This window comes from Chlorocebus sabaeus, chromosome 12 (assembly GCF_047675955.1).
Source record: "Chlorocebus sabaeus isolate Y175 chromosome 12, mChlSab1.0.hap1, whole genome shotgun sequence".
NCBI lineage: Eukaryota > Metazoa > Chordata > Mammalia > Primates > Cercopithecidae > Chlorocebus > Chlorocebus sabaeus.
In genome coordinates, this window is record NC_132915.1 from 102,224,543 (window position 1) to 102,236,606 (window position 12,064).

Sequence of the window (12,064 nt, forward strand, 5' to 3'; positions counted from 1 at the left end):
TCCTGAGACAGATTCTCACTCTGTTGCCCAGGCTGGAGTGCAGTGGTGCGATCTCCACTCACTGCAACCTCCACCTCCTGGGTTGGAGTGATTCTACTGCCTCAGCCCCCCGAGTAACTGGTATTACAGGTGTGTGCCACCACACCTGGCTAATTTTTGCCTTTTTTAGTAGAAATGGGGTTTCACCATGTTGACCAGGTTGATCACAACTTCTGACTCAAATGATCCACTTGCCTTGGCCTTCGAAAGTGCAGGGATTATAGGCATGAGCCACTGAGCCCAACCAGTGGTGACTTGTATATTTACCTAAGTAGTTAACCTTTACCAGCAATCTTAGCTTTTTTATGTGGCTTTGAATTTCTGTTTAGCCGTTCTTTTATCTCAGCCTGAAGGACCCCTTTAGCATTTCTTGTAGAGCAAGTCTACAGGTAGCAAACATCCTTAGCTTTTGTTTCTCTGGGAATGTCTTAGTTTCTCCTTCATTCTTGAAAAGATACTTTTGCCAGATCTTAATTGACAGATTTTTTTTTTAAGCGCTTTAAATAGATTGTCCTACTGCCTATGGCCTCCATATGGTTTCTGCTTATGGTTTCTGATGAAAAATTAGCTGTTAATTTTAGTGAGGATCTCTTTTACTTGACTAGGAGCTTCTCTCTTGCAGCTCTCAAGATTCTCTTTGGCTTTGGCTCTTTCTACAATTTGACTATAATGTGTTTTATCCTGCCTAGAGTTTGTTGAGCTTCTTGGATGTGTAGATTCAAATCTTTTATCAGTTTTTAGAAGTGTTTGATCATTATGTATTTCTTCCAATTGTTTTTCAGCCCTTTTCTGTGCCTCTACTTCTGGAACTCCCATGATATGTATGATGGTGTCCCACAGGCACCTCAGGTTCTGTTCATTTTTCTTTTGTTGTTGTTGTTGTTGTTGTTTTTGAGACAGAGTCTCACTGTGTCATGTAGGCTGGAGTATAGTGACATGAACATGGTTCACTGCAGCCTCAACCTCCTGTCCTCAAGCGATCCTCCCACCTCAGCCTCTTGTGTAGCTGGGACTACAGATGCATGCCACCATGCCTGGCTGTTGTATTTTTGGTCGAGACAGGTTCTCACTATGTTGCCCAGGCTGGTCTCGAACTCCTAGACTCAAGTGATCCTCCCACCTTAGCCTCCCAGAGTGCTGGGATTACAGGCATGAGCGACTGTGCCCAGCTCATTTTGCTTCATTCTTCTTTCTTTCTACTCTTCAACTGGATTTTATTTACCTTATCTTTGAGTTTGTTGATTTTTTTTTTCCTTTTTTTTTTCCTGCTCAAGCATGCCATTGAACCCCCTCTTATGAACATGTAATTTCAGCTTGTATTAGTTTGCCAGGACTACTGTAACAAAATACTACAGGCTGGGTGGCTTAAGCAATGGAAATGTATTTTCTCACAGTTCTGGAAGTGGGCAGTCTGCAATCAAGATGTTAGCAGGTTTGGGTTCTTCTGTGGCCTTCCTCAGCTTGCGGATGACCTCCTTCTCATTGGGCCCATACAGAGTCTTTTCTTTGTGCGTGTGCATCCCTAGTGTCTCTGTGTGTCCAAATCTCACCTTATTGGGACACTCATCATACTGTGTTAGGGTGCAACTAAATGGCTTCATTTAGGTTAATCACCTCCTAAAGACTCTACTTGTAAATATAGCCAGACTCTGAGGTGCAGGGCATTACAACTTCAGTGTGTGAACTGAGGGGCAGCGGGGAAATGCAGTTCAGCCCATAATGCATTGTTGTTCCTTTCAGCTCCAACTTTTTCCATTTGGTTCCTTTTTATTATTTCTTTTTTCTTTTCTTTTTTTTTTTTTTTGAGATGGAGCATCACTCTGTCGCTCAGGCTGAAGTGCAGTGGCGTGATCTTGGCTCACTGTAACCTCCACCTCCCAGGTTCAAGCGATACTCATGCCTCAGCCTCCTGAGTAGCTGGGACTACAGGCTCATGCCACAATGCCCGGCCAAGGTTTTTTTTTTTTTTTTTTTTTTTGAGACAAAGTTTTGCTCTTGTCACCCAGGCTGGAGTGCAATGGAACGATCTTGGCTCATTGCAACCTCCACCTCCCCGGTTCAAGCAGTTCTCTTGCCTCAGCCTCCCAAGTAGCTGGGATTACAGGTGCCCGCCACCACGCCCAGCTTATTTTTGTATTTGTTGAAGGCTGGTCTGGAACTCCTGACCTCAGGTGATCCGCCCATCTCGGCCTCCCAAAGTGCTGGGATTGCAGGTGTGAGCCACCACACCCGGCCCACGCCCGGCCAATTTTTATATTTTTAGTAGAGATGGGGTTTCACCATGTTGGCCAGGCTGGTCTCGAACTTCTGACCCCAAGTGATCTGCCCACCTTGACCTTCCAAAGTGCTGGGGTTACAGGTGTGAGCCACCACTACTCCTGGCGCGCCCCCCCCCCCTTTTTTTTTTGAGATGGAGTCACGCTTTGTCGCCTAGGCTGGAGTGCAGTGGCATGTTCTCAGCTCACTGCAAGCTCCACCTCCAGGGTTCAAGCCATTCTCCTGCCTCAGCCTCCCGAGTAGCTGGGACTACAGTTGCCCACCACCATGCCCGGCTAATTTTTTATATTTTTTTAGTAGAGACGGGGTTTCACCGTGTTAGCCAGGATGGTCTCCATCTCCTGACCTCGTGATCCGCCTGCCTTGGCCTCCCAGAGTGCTGGGATTATAGGCGTGAGCCACCATGCCTGGCCTCCTGGCCCCTTTTTATGGTTTCTGTCTCCTTATTGACATTGTTATCCTGATTTTCTTTATTCATCATTTTCTTTTGTTCTTTTTTTTTTTTTTTTTTTTTTTTTTTTTGAGGCGGAGTCTTCACTCTGTCACCCAGGCTGAAGTGCAGTGGCTCGATCTCGGCTCACTGCAAGCTCCGCCTCCCAGGTTAGCGCCATTCTCCTGCCTCAGCCTCCCGAGTAGCTGGGACTACAGGCACCCGCCACTGCGCCCAGCTAATTTTTTGTATTTTAGTAGAGACGGGGTTTCACCGTGTTAGCCAGGATGGTCTCGATCTCCTGACCTCGTGATCCGCCCGCCTCAGCCTCCCAAAGTGCAGGGATTACAGGCGTGAGCCACCGCGCCCGGCCTTCTTTTGTTCTTTGAGCATATTTAAAACAGTGGATTTAACCTCTGCGACGTGTGATTCTAGTGTTGGTGTTTCCTCAGTGACAGTGTTTCTGATTCTTTTTCCTGTGAATGCACTGTATATTCCTTTTTGTGTGTATGCTTTTACTTTCTTGTTGAGAATTGGACATTTGGAGTATGATATTGTGGTAACTCTGGAAATCAGATTCTACGCCTCCTCAGGGATTGCTTTTGTGACTTGGTGAGGTTACAGTTATCTGTTTGTACAATGACTTTTCCTATTTTGTGAAGTCTTTATTCCTTGTTGTATGTAGTTGCTCGAGTTTTTTTTTCTCTTATCCATGCAGCCAGCCTGTGACCTGAAGATTTTCTTAACTGTCTGGATCTGTGTGTGTGAGTGTACAGAGGTAGGTGTAGGTGTCTTAAATCTTGTGATAGGTGCCACCAGGGAAACCCCTGCAGCCTGAGGGGGCCAAAACAAGCTGAGCGAGTTTGCCAGACTGGACAAAATGCACAACCGCACATTTTTGGAGGACAAGGTCCTTCCTCCACCCCCCACTCCTTGTATGAGCCAGCTGCTGTGGGAACACAGGCCACCTTCCTGCAGGCTGCGTGTGGCAGGGCTGCGGAGTGGGGATTTATGCACACTGATCTCTCCTGAGCTTCAGCAGCCTCCCTTCATCCAGCACTCTCTTGGTTGCTGTGAGTGTCTGATCTGCTTCCAGAGTTCTGAAATCGTGATTTTGATCATTTTTTCAGCTTCCTGATTGTATTGGTGGAGGGACCGACCCATGGAGCTTCTGACTCCACCATTTTCCATAACCTCCCTTGTGGCATTTATTTTTTTAGAACGAATTTTAAATGTCTTATTCTCAGTCATTTAGAATTCCACAACAGAGGCCAGGAGAGCTGGCTCACGCCTGTAATCCCAGCACTTTGGGAGGCTGAGGCGGGTGGATCACCTGAGGTCGGGAGTTGGAGATCAGCCTAACCAACATGGTGAAACCCTGTCTCTACTAAACAAAAAAATACAAAATCAGTCGGGCATGGTGGCACATGCCTGTAATCCCAGCTACTTGGGAGGCTGAGGCAGGAGAATCACTTGAACCTGGGAGGCGGAGGTTGTGGTGAGCTGAGATCGTGCCATTGCACTCCAGCCTAGGCAACAAGAGTGAAACTCCGTCTCAAAACAAACAAACAAACAAAAAAGAATTCCACGACAGATACCTGCACTTTATGAAGAAAGCATAGGTTATTTGACAAATAGTGTTAGAAAAATAGGCTAGCCATTTTGGAGGAAAAGGGGCTGGGTCCCAACCTTATTCTTCATGCCAAAATAAACTCCCATGTATTAAAGGTTTTATTATTTGTTTGTTTGTTTGTTTATTTATTGAGACAGAGTCTTGCTCAGTCGTCCAGGCTGGAGTGCAGTGGCACCATCTCGGTTCACTGCAAGCTCTGCCTCCCAAGTTCACGCCATTCTCCTGCCTCAGCCTCCCGAGTAGCTGGGACTATAGGTGCCTGCCACCACGCCGGGCTATTTTTTTGTAGTTTTAGTAGAGACGGGACTTCACCATGTTAGCCAGGATGGTCTCGATCTCCTGACCTCGTGATCCGCCTGCCTCGGCCTCCCAAACTGCTGGGATTACAGGTGTGAGCCACCGCACCCAGCCTTCATTTTTATTTTCAAAAATAATTTTGGGCCAGATGCAATGGCTTACACCTGTAATCCCAGCACTTTGGGAGGCCGAGGCAGGAGGATTGCTTGAGCCCCCAGGAGTTTCAGACCAGCCTGGGCAACACAGTGAGACCCCATCTCTAAATAATAAATAATAAATAATAAATTTGGGCTGGGCGCGGTGGCTCAAGCCTGTAATCCCAGCACTTTGGGAGGCCGAGACGGGCGGATCACGAGGTCAGGAGATCGAGACCATCCTGGCTAACACGGTGAAACCCCGTCTCTACTAAAAAATACAAAAAACTATCCGGGCGAGGTGGCGGGCGCCTGTAGTCCCAGCTACTCGGGAGGCTGAGGCAGGAGAATGTTGTAAACCCGGGAGGCGGAGCTTGCAGTGAGCTGAGATCCGGCCACTGCACTCCAGCCTGGGCGGCAGAGCAAGACTCCATCTCAAAAAAATAATAATAATAAAAAATTTGGAGGTGTAAATGCCCTCCTGTGTCTGACACAAACCCTGGAGCAAAGAGTAAAAGCAAAGAGTAGTTATTTTATGTAAATTTCATCTTGGCAAAAAAATCTATAAAATCAGCTAACTGAAAAAAAATCACAACATAGGATAAAGTTAACTTCCTGAATTTACAAAAAGCCCTACAGATCAATAAGATTAATTGCCCAATTTATTTGCATCAAGGATGTGACTGATTGTATGAGAAAACCACAAATGACCAGTAAACTAAGTACAGAGTGCCAGCCTCATTCGTAATTAAGGAAATGCAGGAATGAATCATGTCACTTAGAAGATAGACAGGCTTTATTTTTCTTGTTAAATGATATCCAGTCTTGGTAAGAGCATTGATTGTTGGTGAGGGTGTGACTTGGTGCAGCCTTTCTGGCAAGTAGTTTGGTAATATGTATCAGAACATTTTTTAAAAACATCAGCCAGGCGTGGTAGCATGCCTATAGTCCCAGCTACTGGAGAGGCTGAGGCAGAAGGATTGCTTGATGACCCAAGAGTTCAAGGCTATGTCAAATGCACAGCCCTTTAACCCAGCAGTTCCACTGGTAGAAATTAAGCTATGGATATTTCCAAAGGTATGCAAGATAGTTATGCAGAAATATCTATTACAGCATTGCTTGTGATTTTAAAACCCCTGCCAACTGAAATTCTGTAAGAGGAGAACTGCTTAAATTACGATACATCCATATAATAGAAAGCTATGTGGCCATTAAACAGAATGAGTTAGCTCTTCTTGTACTAATGTGGGAAGATCTCCAAGATATATTAAGTGACAAAATCTAAGTGTAGAATAAAATGTAGGTAATGAACCCAGTTGAGTAGGGATTTTTAAAGGATGTATATGATTTATTCTGATATATGCACAGAGAAGTTTCTAGAAATATAAACAGGAGTTTAATGGTGATTTCCTTTGGGGGAGACTAGGAATAAATGATGGAGAGATTTTTTTTACACCTTTCTATAAATTTTTTTTACATGTGCATGTGTTATCCCACACCCCCTTTTTCAAATAGCTAAAAACAAAATTCTACAGTGGTGAGATCTAGCAGAGAATCTGTTCACCCAGATGTAGTTTCCAGAATTTACATACTTTTAGTCTACTCATTTATATAGTCAACTTTTCTTTTTGAAATTACGAATGCCTAAATCATTTATTTCATGATCTATTTTTGTTTTAAATTACTATGAAATGTTTTAAGATGTATAAAACTGTAATACTTCACTCTAAAAATGCTGTCTTTTAAAATTATTAGTGCCTAATCTGGCATTTTTGGCATCTTAGAGGAGGCAGAGTGATGTGATAGGAAAAATCACATAGACTTTAGAGTCATCCAGACCTGGATTCACATCTCAACGTAATAAAAGCTAGCTTTTAACCTTGGGAAAATTTCTTAAAATAGCTGAACTTCACACAATCAAGCCCTACATTTGCAGAGTAAATTATAAAGATTAAGTGAAAAAAGGTATACAGTCCCTAGCAAATCATAATTACTCAAGAAACCTTCATTTCTTCTCGTCATCTCTCCCTATCCCTCGAAGATGGCTTTCAGTCTTTGTCTGGGTTGTCTGGCTCTGTTTATACTTAGAAAACTTGGGGCTGGGTGCGGTGGCTCACGCCTGTCATTCCAGCACTTTGGGAGGCCAGGTGGGCAGATCGCTTGAGTTCAGGAATTTGAGAGCAGCCTGGGCAACGTGGCGAAACCCTGTCTCTGCAAAAAATACAAAAGTTTGCCGGGTGTGGTGGTGCATGCCTGAAGTCCCAGCTACTCAGGAGGCTGAGATGGGAGGATCACCTGAGCCCAGGAGTTTGAGACTGCAGTGAGCTGTGATCACGCCACTGTACTCCAGCATGGGTGACAAGAGTGAGACCCTGTCTCAAAAAAAAAAAAAAAGAAAACTTGGTAATTTAGCAATGTTTGGATATAGTATCAGAGCAAGGTGACACATAGCAGTGATAAATCGTTTGGGTGGTTTTTTTGCTTTAATTACAGAATTTTGGGGAATTACAGAGTATGGGCAGGATCTCTAGCACAGCTCATCTTGTGTGCCGTTGTTAGGAATTATTTCTAATGTTTGACTTACCCCACAGAATATATTTACCGTAGCAACACAGGCAATGCCTTATTCTTTGTTATAACTTTGTCTTCTGATGGACTCTGTTCAGTAGCAGGGACTACTTAACTATCGTGTTTGGTCTATAACTCTTTAGACAGTTTGGAGATCACCAGATAAGAAAATAACTCACCTTGCAGTTTCATTCAGTTTCATATCCTCAGAAGCCCTTAAAGGGCTAAAATGCTGGCAGCAGCTGGAGAAAGCTCAGGGCCTGAGTGACTGTGCCCCTTTAATGGTGAAAGACCAAAGGTGCAATTGTCCTGTCCTCACTGCGCCAGCCCCCAGGCCCCTTACTCCCTTAATGTACTCTAGTCTAATGGTCTCCTTTCAGTTCCTTGCAATTGCCAAATGCATTCCTGCCTCAGAGCCTTTGTATATGCTTTTCCTTGTTCCCTCTATTCTATTCTCCCACCCTCACCACAACCTGTCAAATAGCAGTTAAATCTGAGGCTTAAAAGTTCTGTCATTTTGAGATGGGCACAGTGGTGTATATCCATAGTCCCAGCTACACAGGAGGCTGAGGTGAGAGGATCACTTGAGCCCAGGAGTTCGAGACTGCAGTAGCTATGATGGTGTCACTACACTCCAGCCTGGGTGAAAGAGTGAGACCTTATCTCTTTAAAAACAATTCTGCCAGGGGCAGTGGCTCATGCCTGTAATCCCAACACTTTAGGAGGCTGAGGCAGGTGGATCACTTGAAGCCAGGAGTTCAAGACGAACCTGGGCAACAAAGTGAGACCCCTGTCTCTAAAAAAAAAAAAAAAAAAAAATTAATTAATTTTTTAAAAAACTAGCTGGGCAGCCAGGCGCAGTGGCTCACACCTGTAATCCCAGCACTTTGGGAGGCCAAGGTGGGCGGATCATGAGGTCAGGAGTTTGAGACCAGCCTGGCCAACATAGTAAGACCCCATCTCTACTAAAAATGCAAAAAAAAAAAAAAAATTTAACCAGATGTAGTGATGGGCGCCTGTAATCCCAGCTACTCGGGAGGCTGAGACAGGAGAATCGCTCAAAACCGGAAGGTGGAGGTGGCAATGAGCCGAGATCGCGCCATTGCACTCCAGCCTGGGCAACAAGAGCGAAACTCCGTCTCAAAAAAAAAAAGACTAGCTGGGCATGGTGGCATGTACGTATAGTCCCAGCTGCTCAGGAGGCTGAGGCAGGAGATTGCTTGATTACCCAAGAGTTCAAGGCTGCAGTGAGCTATGATTGTGCCACTGCACTCCAGCCTGGGCAACAGAGCAAGACCCCATCTCATTAAAATATATATATATATGTATATATTATTTGAATGGGTATCGTTTGTTTTAACTGTAAATATTTACAGTACTTGGTTTTACTTGGGAGATTTGTATAGCTTACAAATCCTGTCACTGGATTCCGTCCTCTTACCCACAGACACAGAGCCAAAATCAGGAGTTCTACAAGGAGCGGTGGTGAGTCCTGCCTTTGGCAAACTCACACCTGCAAGCCTTACCCTAGGGATTGAATCCCGGGGGACCCATAGGCTAGAGGACCTTGTGGAACTTTGGAACTTAAGGATGGAGAAGGGGATAAAATACATTTATCTTTGGGCTGGAATTAGTACTAATTTTTCTTTTTCTTGTAGCACCGAACAAGATTTGTGATGAAATGGAGCCTGGAGCAAACTCTTTTCGGGTAGAATTTCCTGATTTTTCCAGCACCATTCTACAGAAACTGAACCAGCAGCGCCAGCAAGGACAATTATGTGACGTCTCCATTGTTGTCCAAGGCCACATTTTCCGGGCACACAAAGCCGTTCTTGCTGCCAGTTCACCCTACTTTTGTGACCAGGTACTCCTGAAAAACAGCAGGAGAATTGTTTTGCCTGATGTGATGAACCCAAGAGTGTTTGAGAACATTCTCCTATCCAGCTATACAGGACGTCTAGTAATGCCCGCTCCAGAAATTGTTAGTTACTTGACCGCGGCAAGCTTCCTCCAGATGTGGCATGTGGTAGACAAATGCACTGAAGTTTTAGAGGGAAACCCTACGGTCCTTTGTCAGAAGCTACATCATGGCAGTGACCACCAGTCACCAAGCAGCAGTAGTTACAATGGCCTGGTAGAGAGCTTTGAGCTGGGCTCTGGGGGTCATACTGATTTTCCCAAAGCCCAAGAACTGAGGGATGGTGAAAATGAAGAGGAGAGCACCAAAGACGAGCTGTCATCCCAGCTCACCGAGCACGAATACCTGCCCAGCAACTCATCCACAGAGCATGACCGCCTGAGCACGGAAATGGCGAGCCAGGATGGGGAGGAGGGCGCCAGCGACAGCGCCGAGTTCCACTACACCCGGCCCATGTACAGCAAGCCCAGCATCATGGCTCACAAACGCTGGATCCACGTGAAGCCCGAGCGCTTAGAACAGGCTTGCGAGGGCATGGACGTGCACGCGGCCTACGACGAGCATCAGGTCACAGAGTCCATCAACACCGTGCAGACCGAGCACACAGTCCAGCCTTCGGGAGTGGAGGAGGACTTCCACATCGGGGAGAAGAAAGTGGAAGCCGAGTTTGATGAACAGGCTGATGAAAGCAATTATGATGAGCAGGTGGATTTCTATGGCTCTTCCATGGAAGAGTTTTCCGGAGAGAGGTCAGATGGGAACCTCATTGGGCACAGACAGGAGGCTGCCCTCGCAGCAGGCTACAGTGAGAATATTGAAATGGTAACAGGGATTAAAGAGGAAGCTTCCCACTTAGGATTCTCAGCCACCGACAAGCTGTATCCTTGTCAGTGTGGAAAGAGTTTCACTCACAAGAGTCAGAGAGATCGGCACATGAGCATGCACCTCGGTCTGCGGCCTTACGGCTGTGGCGTCTGCGGTAAGAAATTCAAAATGAAGCACCACCTCGTGGGCCACATGAAAATTCACACGGGCATAAAGCCGTATGAGTGTAATATCTGTGCAAAGAGGTTTATGTGGAGGGACAGTTTCCACCGGCATGTGACTTCTTGTACCAAGTCCTACGAAGCTGCAAAGGCTGAGCAGAATACAACTGAGGCTAACTAAAAATAGGATCTGGCCCTTGAGTGGCATGCACAAAAATAAACTATGGTAATTAATGCAAATCTGGGCACAGATGATGCGTGCTACTTGCTATTATGAGAGAAGCTTAAAAAAAAAAGGAAGATATTTCTGAAAGACCAGCTCTAAGTAGGCCAATTAAAAAAATCTAATTCCTCAAATTTGTGTGTTCCAGTCCTGGCCTGGAATGGGTAATGGGGTGAGTTAACCCACCGCCCAGCTGGCAAGGGAAACCTTCTGACCGGTTGTGATTGAAACAGGTGGACAGAGACACCTGCACTTGGAACTGGACTCCACCCACCAGTTCCGTTTCGGGTGGCAGGCAGCAGCTTTGGATCACTCATTACTACAAGGTCATGCTGAAATTTTATTTTGCTCTTGCTATAGATACTTAGGTAATGTGGATTTGTTTTGATAGCTATTTCCCTGAAGGAAGTGCTACTTATATAAAAGCTACAACTAATGTGATTCCTAGGATGAGAAATTGGTTAACAGAGCTCTGTTGTCTGGTTTTATTCTTTCTAAAGGATATTTTCACTAAAACTATGGAGATGCTAAGAGAATGACGTTCTAAATATGAAACAACTTACGGTACAAGGCTGACATAGTGCCCTTGTCAGTTTCTGTAAGATGCCACTACTGTCACAAGGTGTTTCAGACTCTTGATAAGGCAGTGTTTTGTGTTTTAGTTCTAACATTTGAGTTTGGACAGTTGTATCTAATTGTAATTCTCTAGGGTGCCAGAGATAGGTATTTCTCATTGGTTTGCTTTCCCAAATCCTGTTTGGTTAATTGTAGCCTCTATGCAGTGGGGTCTGCTCTGTGGCTGGTAGACACCAAGCTGCTGTGACTGACCATGGTACCACGGGCCGCTGCAGCCCCTGCTCTGTCTTAGATTATGGTGCTTTACAAAGAGGGTGGTCCATGACCACACTTAGTGGGAAGGAGCTCCAAGTTGTGGCTGAGAGTTCCCTGTGAACTTCAGTAGTTCATAGAGTGCTAAGGTGACACTCCACCAACCAGAGTGAGAGGGCAGATAGGCAGGATTCTATGAGTGATTATACTTAAGGGGAAAAAACGTGCCCAAGGAGAATCTTGCAAATACACTCTTTCAAGGTGGGGGAGATACTCTTTAGGGGGTACACTGAGCTAATACTGCCAGTTCTTTATGAGCGCCGGAATGTGCTTTTAAAAGGAGTCCTAAGTTTAGCAAAGTAGTTTACAGAATCGTGCTCCCAAATTCTAGATAAAGCTGCTTAAACTTACAAGTCCACAAAGCTATGCCGACCAGAAAAAAAAACAAACGACAAAAAAACAAGCAGCTATCCTGAGACCTTTTCTGCCCATCAGCTAGATGGTTGAGGTTAAAAAGAAAGGTATATTACACATGCTTTTAAGCTGTATAATACACCTGAGGGCTTTTAAGCTGTGTAATGTCCCTGAGGTTATCACCAGGGTAGGACAGGGTGCTACTACTATGTCATCTTTTCCATAAACGTACTGGCTTATTTACTTCTAAATAGAAACGTTTTTCCTTAAAATAAAAATAATTTTTCTTGGATTTGGGGTGACATTTGATTTGAAAA

The 12,064-nt window shown here is 45.0% G+C and overlaps 1 protein-coding gene across 2 annotated transcripts in view; it reads left to right on the forward strand.

Moving 5' to 3' along the window:
• Positions 1 to 11,824, forward strand: part of ZBTB43 (zinc finger and BTB domain containing 43) — a 30,465-nt gene extending 18,641 nt beyond the window's left edge. For both annotated transcript variants that reach the window (XM_008006210.3, XM_008006212.3), the window contains one exon: positions 9,037 to 11,824. In XM_008006210.3, coding sequence (XP_008004401.1) covers positions 9,060 to 10,463 — 1,404 coding nt within the window. In that variant the 5' untranslated portion in view covers positions 9,037 to 9,059 and the 3' untranslated portion in view covers positions 10,464 to 11,824. The remainder of the gene's footprint in view (positions 1 to 9,036) is intronic.
• The last annotated feature ends 240 nt before the right edge of the window (positions 11,825 to 12,064 follow it).